The 14,056-nt window shown below is 35.4% G+C and overlaps 1 protein-coding gene across 9 annotated transcripts in view; it reads right to left on the reverse strand.

Moving 5' to 3' along the window:
- ST7 (suppression of tumorigenicity 7) overlaps positions 1–14,056 on the reverse strand; it is a 294,367-nt gene that overhangs the window by 239,731 nt on the left and 40,580 nt on the right. The window contains exon 1 of one of the 9 annotated variants that reach the window (XM_045511122.2): positions 12,941–12,995. The exons of 7 other annotated variants lie outside the window; for them this stretch is intronic. In XM_045511122.2, coding sequence (XP_045367078.1) covers positions 12,941–12,953 — 13 coding nt within the window. In that variant the 5' untranslated portion in view covers positions 12,954–12,995. Of the gene's footprint in view, positions 1–6,611; positions 7,004–12,940; positions 12,996–14,056 lie in introns of those variants that run through there. One more of the 9 variants, XM_045511121.2, reaches the window with a different exon arrangement.

The following is a 14,056-nucleotide window of genomic DNA, read 5'->3' on the forward strand; positions in this document are numbered from 1 at the left end:
TATAGTCAAGTTATCAATATATAGCAAAGTGTCACTATATGGCAGTTTACCTCTAACAAACTTGGGCTTGGTAATAAAAGTTCATATTGCTACCCGCTCCTGCTCTGAAGGGTGACAGGTAAGAGTTGTTCACTGACATATTTCTGATGCGTGCCAGTTATGTGTGATAAACTCCTTAGCCTGGAAAATTTAATTAATCTCAATATCGATCACCAATAAATCCCACACATCATATTTTTGATATTACCTTATGCCACAGCAGATTCAAATTTTAAAGAATGAGTTCTTAGTGTATGTTAGATAACCTGCCACACTCTGGGAATATGTCTTCAATTGGTGTAAATTTCATTTAAAAAAGAGGAGTGTCTCTGAATTATCTGGATGTTAGAGAATCATAATGTTGACACAGAATGGAATGTTTATTTTATATTTTATATCTCAAGTGATATTACTGGAACACTTAAGATTCCTAATTTTTTCCCTTAATTCAGTAATTGTAAGTTTATTTAAATATTTATTTATGTAATATTATTCATACTAATGTGGAAAAACTTGCACATATAAGTGTTTTAATTGGAAAATATTTCAACCTTTAGTAGCCTACACCAATCCTACAAGAGTGCTGTGGCCAATTAGTGATATCTGCCACAGGGGTGACTAGCAGTCAGAAATATGCTGGGCATTTGCCAACTCTGACCTATTTCATCCAGTTTCATGCAGTCTCCTCCCTTCAGATCCCCTACTGGGTCCCTTCAAAGATCTAGATGATGGAACTTCCACCCAGTCTAAGGAAGCTACATTTCCCTTTCTTTAGCCAGTTTTTCCCACTGCTAAAATCTAATTTCCATAGTGACTCTTGATAAGCCCTACCCTGGTACAGATGTCCTGGCCCAAAAAGGCAGATTCCCCTAACATCAGAAGTTCACTGGATAAGCTACACTTTGCGCCAGAAGAGCTTAGATGGTTGGTGGTCAAACTCTGGCAGACGTGGCAGAGCCATGATTTCCATACAGGCAATCAAGCATCAGAGCCCCTGTACTTTAGTCACTGTGTCTGGCACGTGGTTGCTGCCATTTCTACAACATATACTAAACTGTATCGTCGCAATTATCTGAATCCATTATTAACATAAACAAAATCTCTATAGAGAAAATACTACATTTACTATTCTGCCACAGCAAATTTAACTACATCACAGGACTTTTAAATAACTCAAAACTGGTATTTTCTAATGAAAGACACACGAATAAGCATGTTAACCAATGTTTTACTCCTGATAGGAAAAAAATGGTGGGATATAAATAAGCTCTGAAAAACAATTAAAAATGACCGTACAATTCATATTCTTGTGTTCCATATGGCTTGTATTAAAATATAATATAATGTGGTAACTATTATTGTTAAAAATACACATTATCAGTGACTTTTCTGACTCAGAATCCATAACAATTCTATTCACATCCTGTGTAACTCCACGGGGATTCTATGAGGAAAGTTTCCATATATGGTAGTTTCCCCCCATAGGCTCCCCACAGTTTATACAGGATATGAATCTGGTCCATTGTGACAATGAAAACAACAGATCACTGAAAACTCATGTGTAATTGCTGCTGCACAAACCAAATTAACAATTAGGGAAACCAATAGTTCTTTTCCAAGAGAATTTTAAAATAACCATTGGATATTTTTATTCCATTTCTGTACTAGAATTAGTATATAAATATCCAGAAGAAAAGAATTTTCTTATCTTTATTTAGTTTAAAATATTTCCTTGAAACTAAAAATTACAATGTCAACTATTACAGCCAAGAAACCCAAAGGAAATTTCACATCAGAACTTATGTTGTCCAAAGCAAAGAAAAGATGACATAGTAAGACAAGTCAAAAGTATTATATGAGTTTTCACATCCCAGGCTTCTGTATGACCACGTCCCAATGTAAATCTCTATGATCTACAATTATTTTTCCATATTTGTGACTTTAGCAGTCTGTGGTATTATATTTGTCTAAAATCATGTAATAATGTTTTCCTTTTATTCAATGTTCTGAACGCAAAATTAGAGGTAAGTTTTTGTATGTATATTTAAGTATTTGCATTTTTGCTTTAAATAAGATGAAAGCAACTAAAATTCAATACAGCTAAATACTAACAGCAAGACTAAAGGTGTAGGAAAGGAAAATGGCTGTGTTCATAAATTAACTAGTTGCATATGACAAAAACTAAAAAAGGGGAAAACAAAATATAGTACTAAACTGTCAAACATACTAACAGCAAAAACAACAGTCTCATACAATTATTTAACAAGAAGTAGGGCTTATATGGCAAAATGGTCCAGTCGTGAATAGCTATTTTTTGAATGACCACAGTTACTATTAACATCTCAACAGATTCACAGAAATTACACCAAAACAACAGACCCAAGTTTAATCTCACGTATGACTGCTTGTCAAGAATGGCCCTGAAATGCACATAAAAAGGGAGTGTGACTCATTTATTTCTCTATCAAAGAGATGCCTGTTTATACAGTTTCTTGATGACCTAATATTGCTAGAGCATATTCATTTGACTATCTCCCACATAATGGCTCAAAATTTGAGATAATTATATTGTTCTTAGAAACACGGTACCATACTCACTATTATAACTGAGAAGATGTCAGTTCCAACTTAATGCATTCACCAGTTTTGAAAATAAAAGGCAACAGCTGAACTTTTGGTGCCCATCAAAGACAAATCACATGGGGCAACACATGTACCTCAAATACTTTCCAGCGTCTAGCTACCTACCCAAAGTGATGTGGTCATGCAGAGAATGGCAGGGCAGACTTGTGGGCTAGCCACACCAGAGCTAAAGAGAACCGACACTCTGATAAACAGGTCCACCATTTCCCCATCACCACTAAGTTCACAAAATACGACTGCTCTGGGACTTGGGTGATTTCTTTTTCCCTCTCACAGATACACTTGATGTTCTTTTTAACATATTACGACCATAACAAAATGTTGGGAAGAGGGATTAAATGACACTATTTGCTCTAAGGAGCAAACTGTTTTTCAAAAGGTAAGATGTTGCTCTCTTCACTGGACTAATAAGGCAGGTGCTTTGGAAGACAAATTAATGTGTTAGAGCAGGGCACAATTCCCATCACAGCATACCTTAAATGGTACCCTTGAGGCCTGAAAAGGTTAAACATGGAGGGGAGACAGGAGAAGGACTGAGCCAGATAAATGCTAATTGAATAAATACCCATGTACTTGGAAGTATTTACTCTTTATAGAGAATAACTGGCTTTATGAGGAAGAATGTAACCAAATGGCAGCAGTGCAAACCAGTTTTCCTTACTCTACAAAAAGAGAAGATGAAATTTTTCTTCATTTATAAAATTCTAAGAGGAAATGAAAAAATTTTAATTTTAAAGAATTCAATTTATTGATTTTAAAATATGAACTACCATTAAATCAAGAACCCAAAACATGCATCTTAATGACCATTCCCCTCAATTTTATTTTTCGCACTTTCTTCTTAAACCTAAATTATTCTGACCACAGACTAAAATTGCATTTCCTCAAAGCAGATGAAGAGCAGACATACTACTCCCATTTTTAGACATGGGAAATTTCAGTAAAGGAAAAGCTCAGTGAAATATATCAAGATGGTAACAGAGTTACAGAAGCTATACTTCCTGCTTTATACTAATGATTAACCTACACATAACATAGAACGCTTCCATTTCAAAGTGAGCTGAAAATAGTCTGTGGCCAATTTACACAACTATGGGAGATTCAGATACAGTAAGTCAGAAGAAAATGAGACTGGCACTGCTGGAGCTATTCACTAAAGTGATATCAGAAGATATTCACTAAAACGAGATCAGACAGCACTTAATTTTGTTGCCATAACTATGTAAGTCTTAACTTTGATAAACAAGGTTCTACTCTTCCAGGTAAATTTTTTGTCATTTTTAAGGCTTGTGTGTGTGTGTGTGTGTGTGTGTGTGTGTGTGTGTGTGTGTGTGTGTGTGTGTGTAGGAGGGTTTTTTTTTTTTTGGTATTTAAATCAAGCAATACTATCTTAGTGAAACAAAATGTGTTATAATGTGTAACCCAGGTTACTGCAGATTCTTGGAATATATTCCTGGTCTGGAATATAAAGTCAACTTAATCAATCCAGTACTTGAAAACGAAGACATGGACATTTCCATTGATGTTTCCTTTTCTTATAGGCAAAGATCAAGGAGGAAAGAAAGAAAATTTTAAAGAGCCATTTACAAGTGACTGTATGGCAACAGAATTCAGAACAGTGATTACCTTTTGGTGAGGAGGAGAAGTAATATTGACTGGGGAGAGTCATCCCAAGGGAACTTTCTGGGTAATAGAAATGTTCTATATCTCAAACTGCGTAGTGGTTCCATAGATATAAACATAGGCAAAAATTCATTAAACTACACACTTTGACTTATGCATTTGATTGTATGTAAGTCATACCTCAATTTAAAAAGTAAAAGCATCCAAGTAAGGTACTGCAACCAGAAATCAAGGATAAGAATCATGAAATCAGAATATGTTAGAAAAAAAATGGACCTTTCCAGGATCCAGCACAGCACTGTACATAGAGTAGATAGCAAAACATGTATTTATTGTAAAAATTTAGTAAGAATATCCTAGGTGGTTTGGAAGATCCCTTCTAAACTAATTAGAACTTCCAATTTAACTATTTTTCTGAATATTCTAAAGATAGACAGTCTCAGCCTATAAAACAGCCTCTGAAGTGTGGAAAATAAAGCCCTAGAAAGCTATGCCTCAAACCACAAAGAAAATACACTTGTCTTAATTCTGAGTGCAGAGTCAAGGAATCTCCTTACCTAAAGAAGGCACTCCATTCTCAATATTTTACAACCACTGACAGTACAAATCTATCTATGATCTTCCAATGACAAGCAAGAAACAAAACTTAATACTCAGCAAAGTCAAAAAAAAAATGTCAAAAACATGCATGATGATGTTCTAGCTTCTGAATGGTATTCTGTCCGTGCAGCAGTCTGGTAGCTATGGAGACCAAAAGCAATCAGCAGTTTTCAAACATAGCACATAGCACATGGGTGGTATTACCAAAAGATCAGGTTTATTGATTAAGAAAGGCTGTGTCTGCTTGGTAAACCTGGTCAGACAATGTTAGATTCCCTATGCTAGGAACTTAAAGATCCTCACACTGAGTTTCAACTTCCATTTTCAACTAAACAAAGTAATAAGACTAATTTTCCTTTAGTAGATAAATATTTCTGTACATACTTAGGTTCCTACATAAACAAAATTCCATGACTGAAATGAAACTGGAAGGTCTTTGCCACTAAATCTGTTTCTATTTCTTGGGTGACAATAATTCTAAATGTATCATTATGTGATTTCAAAATTGTTTCAAGTTATTGGAAAATAAAATTGCCACATGATGAATGGGACATTACATCTCATTGCTATTCTATCTTGACCTTGATAAGGCAGTATGGTAATTTCAGAAATGGGAATCTTCTAGGGGAAACAATAAAACATAATCAACCCTTTAAAAAATGCCAATCAAGAAACAAAAGAACTGAGGATTATTAGCTCTCTTGAAATACTACAATTCTGGAATAATCATCAGCTGTGCACAAACAGTCACACTGATCACCGGAGATCAGAGAGAAAAGGTTGAATTATACACTCATAAGAAATGTGTTTCGTAAATTCCTGTCCTAACCCCCTCTTCCCACAAAGATAGTGTCGTACAAATGTTTAAGTCAGGTTGAGTCTCTTTAGAAATTCTGAACTGTCACCTTTGCTAGTGGATAATGACAAAATATTCTGCAGAGCCTGAACAACTGCACTGACAAATTATATTATTCTATATCCAACATTAAATAATCCTCAAATTACTGAAGCTGGTCATCATTTTTCAAATACCCATTTTAGCTGTCTACAAGTGCCATTCAGCCCAGCCCCTTGTACAGGGCCTGCTATGCACCAAAGCAATTTCATTGTATAAGTTTTAAGACAGACATGATGCTGTTGGACTGTGACACTAGCCAACATATCAAAATTGAAGCCACTGTGTAAAAAAAAAATCCATCTTTAAAAATAAAGTTTATTTCTTATCTTTAAATCTGCATATAATATCTATCCCTATCTTTCTGTATAAATATGGAGGAAGAAGGTATAATGACAGCTATTTCTCCTTTTGGATAAAAAGATGTAAGCCCTTTTTCCCTTCCTAATAGACACTATCATCTCAGGTCCTTCCACTATCTATTTTAGGGTTTCGGGACCTTTATAGAACCCACAACGACAGATCAGTGAGAGACTTGATCCCAACAATTAACACATTCTAGGGAGGCTGCTTATAGATTCCTGTCTTCCTCCCTCTTGGAGGCCTAATTTTGACCACACTGACATCCCTGGCCTTAAGGATGAATAACCCAGTTAAGGGGCAGTCCCTTCCCTGAGACCAATTCCTCTGCAATTAGAGCCAAAATACAAAGGCTGTTAATGACCTAAGGCAAAGTGATATGAACTCCAAGCCAGTGAAATCATGACAGCAGGCAGATTTCTAAACAGCAAAGTAAGATCCATTTACTTACATGATGATTCAGTGCCAAACATGGCTGGCTCCAGAGGCTGCTTTTAAAAAATTAGAAGAATGGAAAAAAGAAAGGAAGGAAGGAAGAAAAATCGAGTAGAGTGTACGTGTGAGAGCAGAGAGATGAGCTGCTACACAGCAGAGGTCATGAAGACAGACAATGCAGTCCAAGCTGTGTCCAGCTGCCAGATTCTCCTCTTACAAGCTTCAGTGTTCTCCCGTGTGATTGAAAAGCAAGGTCTCCTACAGCACCAACACCCGAAGAGCTGCTTTTGAAAATCCAATAGGGAAAGGTAGGCCGACGTGGCTCTTCTGGGATGCAGTGAGGCAGGAGTAGGTAGCAGCAGGGGCAAGACTGGTAGCAGCAGCAACAGCGGATACTGCAATCCCCAGCCCTGTTATAGCAGTAAGACAATAGCGGGGCTTATGCATACACTGGTGACGTCAGAGACACTGCACAGGCCGACTGCGCTGCTTGAGCCAGAGGCTCCAAGGGCTTCAGGGGAGCAGACAATTCAGAGGGGAATTCCTTTGTCAAAAAATACACAAGACCAAGAGCCACATATATATATTCACCCTCCTGACAAGATATTCATTCTGTGATACCAGACACTAAAAAAAGACCTCAAGGAAATTTAAATATTGGCTTTATAGCAACCAATCACAAAGACAGCATGCAAATCAGAGTTCTTGATTTTATACACCAAGTAGAACTTTTCAAGGGAATTAAGACTATAAGAAATGAGGAAAATTATCTATCTTTTAAAATAACTCCAGAACTCATTGTTTTTTTCACTAGGCTTGTGGTAGACTGACAGATCAGGGGCTGCACACTCCATCACAAATATGTGAAAATATGTACACTATTTCACACACATTCTGGGCATATAAATTCACGAGCATATGTAACAGTAAAATAACACTATAGGTGCTTAGAACATGGCTTGACACAGTGAGCACTCAAATGTTACTGAATACATCATTAGTTATTTTGGAACTATTATTCAAATATGAAAACCATTGCTCTAGGAATATACTCATGAATACATTTCTCCTATCCCTTTTCTTCTGCCTTATTTTTCTCATTTTGCCTTATGAGAATTCTTGTCGCTTTCCAGAGTAGCTCAGTCATTTAAAGGCTGTGTGCACACAGATGTGTACACCTGTGTGGAAGTGGGCATTTATGGCCAATAAACATATTTCTTTTTTATCCACTCACGCAAAGAAGATTTTATTATTTTGTTTTTTGATTTGCTTGATAAGTCAGTCTTCCTAATTACCTTTACTCTTAGAAATCTGTTTTTTTTTTAAGCTAGACATGTACAGACTTTCACTGGAATGTCTATTCAACACAAGCAAAGGAAGTTTTGTTCTAATGTTTTAAAAATACTGAAATGCATAAAAAGTATGTGTGTGTTTTTCAATAATCTCTCTTTTTAAATCATATAAACTAGGAAGTTCCAGAGCTCGTTTCCTCTCCACCCATTCCTCTATGATACATACTTTTTCCAATATTTTCTTAAGTTTACAGACACGTCCTTATATAACAAAGTTTTTAAACATTAAATTCTAATATGATTGTGGAACTGCAAATTACCATCTAAAATATCATTAATAGCTTTTCTGGTCAGTATACTTCATCCTTTAAGTGGTTGCATAATACTCCATTGTATAAATGTAGCATAATTTATTCAAGGTAATTTGACCTTTATCTTACTGAAAATGCTGAAGAACCTGCAATGATGCTACATAAGAACAAATATTTTGTTGCAGGAAAGGAAAGAATAATAACTAATATCTATTCAATGTTTACTATGTGCCAGGTATTATTTTGAGAACCTCACATGTATTAGCTTAAAATTCATAACAACCCTGCAAAGTAGATATAATTATTACCCACATTTGATAAACAGTGGTCATGCAAGTTAGTAAATGATAAGCTGGGATTCGAACCCAGGCAGTCTGGTCCCAAAGCATATGCTCTTAACTACTCTCCCATAGTGCCTCTCGAAACATGAAAAATTAATCACCAAAAGTATTTTTAAAGAATTCAACTAAAATGAAAGGAAAATAGAAATCAACTGAAAATGTGGAGAAGAAAATTCTTAGAAGAGAAAGGTCACCAGGAAAAAACTAAAAATGACAGAAAGGACTATAGCAAACACTACAAAAATTAAGAAAAATGTATCCCTCCCAAAATGAGCAGTTCAAGTCAACAACCAATGGAGAATACAGGCCGACTTCAGAAATATTGCAGGTTTGGTTCCAGACCACCACAATAAAGCAAGTCACACAACTCTTCTGGTTTCCCAGTGGATATAAGAGATATGTTTACACTATACTGTAGTCTATTAAATGTGCCACAGCATTACACCAAAAAAAAATGTACATACCTTAAAAATACTTCATTGCTAAAAAAATGCTAACCATCATCTGAGCCTTCAGCAAGCTGTAGCAGTAACAAAAGATCACTGACTGCAAGTCACTATAACAAATATAACAGTAATAAATAAAGTTTGAAATTATCATGAGAATTACCAAAATATGACACAGAGACACAAAGTGAGCAAGTCTGTTGGAAAAATGCTACTGACAGACTTGCTTGATGCAGGGTTGCCACAAACTTTCAATTTGTTAAAAAAAAAAAAAGGCAATTTCTGCATAGAGCAATAAAAGAGAGCTCAATAAAATGAGGTCTGCCTGTACCAATAATGGTGTTGAGATATAACTGTAGGAGGTGGGAAAGGACAGTACACTTCAAAAGGGTTGAAACCAGAATATTATCTTATGGAAGATCTATTTTAAATTGCATACCAGATGTTGCTCATGAACAGTCACACAAATGGGGACAGATGTGGCCATCAGAAGGGTAAATCGAAAAGTAGAATGAGAAAATGATCCTTGGGTTAGACAAACCGTCAGCCCTCCATAATCATGAGTTCTGCTTTTGGAGATTGAACCAACTGCGGACAGAGGTATTTGGGAAAAAAAGTTTCAGAACATTCCTAAAGCAAAACTTACAATTGATGCACACTATTGGCATAGCATTTACACTGTACTTACAACTACTTACATAGCATTTACATCACATTAGGTATTATAAGAAATCTTGAGATGATAAAATATACAGGGAGGATGTGTGTAGGCTACACACAGAAACTACACCATTTTACATAAGGGATTTCAGTATCCGTGGGCTAGGGGTGGGGTGGTCCTGCAATCAATCCCCCCATGGACACTGAGGGACTACTGTACTTTCCACCAGAAGCCATGGTCTATATGCCACTGCTTGCCAACTCATTGATGTAGCTCCTTTTTTCAGTTCATACATGAGAGTGTATATGTGCATATATAAATACATTTTTCTGACTGCCTGTATTTATTTCTTGGCACACACTTCTAAGAGTAAGTTAAAGGTGGCATTATTGTTAAAGAAGTCTGCTTTTCAGATAACTATAGCAGGATCAATATGTTAAAACCATCAGGTCTCACTTGCCAGCAAAACTGGACACACATGCACACCTCTGACTCCTATTAAGGTTTCTATAACATCTAGAGGCTTGAGGTATTTCTAAAGACTTTATAAGGTTGGGATCTATATCACTGAAGACCCATCTTTGACAAAACAGATTCTAAAATTTTAGTTCATTCCCATTCTCTCGTCTAGGCAGCTGGCATGAGCTCAGAGAATGAAGACACATTTTAATGGGCCGCCAAAGGAAAATGTAATGAAGGAAAACAAAGGAAGAATAAAACTGACCGATGTTCTCTACGCCCCTCCAAAAAAATCACATAACACATTCCAAAAGCAAAGTCATCTCTGGATTATCAATTGTGTCTAATTATGCCTGCTTGCTTGCCTGCCTGCCTGCCTACCTGCAACCCTGCCCATGACCCTGCCCTTCCATTAGTAAAGCAAGAACTAGTAATTTTAAGATAAAATTAGCAATGAAAGAAAAGATCAATATTCAAAATAATGTAGTGGTCAAAATAATTATTGTTAAATTAGAATGCTGCTGATAAAGAAAGGTAACTGTAAATCTTCAAGGAAGTCAATAGAAACTTTTAGAAGAAACCCCATAAATTGACTCAACAACTATTTCCTGGGAGCCTACTGTTCTGCACTCTAGGGATACAGTCATGAACAAACTTTCTCCTCTATAGAGCTTATATCCTAGTGGGTGAGATGGACACACAAACGTGTAATATATCAAATGGTGGTATGTGATGTAAAGAAAGACAAGAGAAATCAGTGGATGAGGAGTGACTGAATGGGAGGGTTATTTTAGGTAAAACTGTCAGGTAATGCCACCCTAAAAAGATGACATTTCAACAGAGACCTGAAAAGACTGAGGGGAAACCACATGGGTAGCATGGAAACCACATGGGGGAAAGAGCTTTCCAGGAAAAAAAAAAATTAAATCTGTTCTTGAATCATCAAGAATCAGTTTTCTATTGGAAGACATCCCCTTCAGTGCTATGATGCTATCATTAGTACAAAAGTGGTTGTGCTAAACTGTGCTGACAGCAAAATAAATTCTCTTTTTAATGCAAAAGAACTTACTCTCCCATGAACTGAAACCATGTCTTCTTCTCTTCAAAGTTTAATAAACTAAATATACCTACATTTGCAAATATGTAAATGTTTATCAAAATCACCATAGAAGACAACATTCAAAATAGCTTCCTACCACATAGGACACCTAATTTAGTTAATGTTATCTATTAATGTGGTAAGAACTTAAACCACATATTGTCTCCAGAGTACATACAATAATTCATTTTGGAAGTGTCATATCTGCAGTTTCTCTGGAGTTGTCTCCTTTGTTCACATTAAAGTTTTATTAGTACTCCTTTTGATGTCCATTTAGCATGTTAAAGTCGCGTGTCTTTTAGAATGCCATCTCTACATTTATGAAGTATGACTTAAAAACAACAGAGAAGTGTTTTATTGGCAACATATAAACTATAGAAAAATGAAAATAATCAATGATTCTATTCTTTAGAAAAAAGGAACAAATTTATAATTAAAAACATACTCACGGTAAAGTTCCCCGGTAAGATTTTAGAAATTTGACTTCTTTGTATATGTCTATAAGGTGTATTCCTTCCTACTTCAACATAGTACCACGCATATAGTAAGCCTTCTAACAGGTAAGTATACTCTGTTCCAGAGCCCTGGAACAAAACTCTGGTACACTAATGTTATAAGGAAAAGAAATTCAAAATCTAAAGAGAGAGAGATACTAGTATAGTACTCACTTTAAAGGAGCTCTAAAATAGGGGAAAAACATGGATTTATAGAAAAAACATATTTGGAATAATTAATTAGTTTTAAATGTTTTATCCTCAAAAAATATTCACCACGGAAGTCCTTTACATAGCAAGCACCTGAAAGTTATATTTTAAATTAACAATTTCACAAAATTTTTATTTTCACACTGTAATTAGCTATCTTACAAAAGATCCATCCATAGATTAAAAGGATCATGCATAAAGAACACATAAGTAGTGCTTAATTTAAATGTATACTGGGATTTTGTCATTATTCTGGGTATGGAAAGTAGGTCTCTTCCCTGGTGGAAAAATCTTCCAAAAGTCTTTGTTGTTCATTTAAAAGGAATCTATCAGAACACAGTGTTACCATTAGCCAAAAATTCAATTTAGGGTAATATAATTTTGAATTAGTTGCACAAATTTTGGGAATCCCCCCACTTATTCATCAAGCCATATAACCTTAACTTTATTCTTGTGCTAATTTACTACTCAGTGAAACTAGAAACTGAGAACAAGACTATGCAGTTTAAAAACGGAAGAGGCCAGTTACACTCAGAAAATTTAGGATAAAAACTGAAGTTCTCCAATTCATTTATTACGTCAACTTCATCTAAAAGTTCAGCCACACACACACACAAAACCACCACCACAAAGCCAAGAATGTTTTACGGTCTCGTAGACTACGGATATTTTATCCTCTCTGTGACATAATCTGAACTTAGATATTTGTACTCTAAATCCTCTGGCCCAGAGGGTAGAAATGTGGATTAATTATGGGTTGCAGTTTATTTTAAGTCCGTTTGAGTAGGACCCAAACTGAAATAGAGTAAACAACAAGGGTATGTCTGAGAAATTCCCTTAAGCACTCATCCTAAATTAATCACAATTTGTACACAATAAATTCATACATACTCAGAAATAAATTCATGTATCATAATTTTCAAAATAAACTTATGTACAAACAAAATCAATGTAATTTTTAAAATATTAATTCAAAATACTATATTTTGAGTAATTCTATTCAGCTAGAAAGTATTTTAAAGTTAATTTTACCTGTATAGTCCATAAAGAAGCAATAGGCAGGGAACCGGGTATTTTCCAAAGTAAAACTCTATCAGACACAAAATGAAATGGTTCCCTGAATAGGCTAGCCGTTCTGGGGAAAGCCTCCTGCCGTGTGACATCAAGCACACACACACTTCTCCTTATCTCGATTCAAGTTTCAACGGCCATCACTCCGCTCTCCTTTGCCTGTTCTTTTAAAATCATCGTCAGAAAAGTCTTTCTTAGAAAAGAACTGTTATTTCTTCCCATTTCATTCCTGCATTGTTAGTTTCAAACTAGGGAAAATAGTACAGTGAAAAAGAATATGAAAATGAATATATGTATATTCATGTATGACTGAAGCACTGTACTATACAACAGAAATTGACACAACATTGTAAACTCACTATACTTCAATTAAAAAAACTAGGAAAAATAAATTCTTTTTTCTGTAAGTGAAAAGAACACAAGATATCTATATTTCATCCCAGTACTCAATGTTTTAAACCCACATAACCTGAAAGGAGTTAGCGTTCAAATTTTTAGGAAGAATATAACATTGTCATTATTGTTCAATATGATAGCATGCACACTTGATCCATCTGATACACATTTAATTTATAAGCAAACCTAATACAGGTGATGGAAGAACAAATCCTTTACAGCATATCTAAAACCTTTAACGCATTTGTCTGAGTCCTGAAACAGACATCAGATGGAAAGGACATATGGTCATTCTTGAGACAGACTGTATCTGATGTAATCTTTAGTGTCACATTGCCACATGCCCTGTGCCATCTTTTCCTTCATTACCAACTGTTTTTTATCTTGAGTGTGTCCTGGCTAAAACTTTAAAGAAACTCTAACAATAGCTACTTCATCTTGATACAACAATTCTTTAGACCTTGCACAGAGACAAGATACAAATGCACTTAAAATTTTATCAGCTTTCTTTTTTGTTTTTGAGCAACCTAAATGGTTGGACAATTTCCAATTTAGAGATATATCAATACTCCCTGAAACTGCAGCTACTTTGAGAAAGATAAGGTATTGGTTGTTTTGAGTGGTTTTACTGGAGTAGTGGGATGCTTTGTTTTGCTTTTATTTTGCTACTTTCCTTTCTAC

The sequence above is a fragment of the Camelus bactrianus genome, chromosome 7 (genome assembly GCF_048773025.1).
Source record: "Camelus bactrianus isolate YW-2024 breed Bactrian camel chromosome 7, ASM4877302v1, whole genome shotgun sequence".
NCBI lineage: Eukaryota > Metazoa > Chordata > Mammalia > Artiodactyla > Camelidae > Camelus > Camelus bactrianus.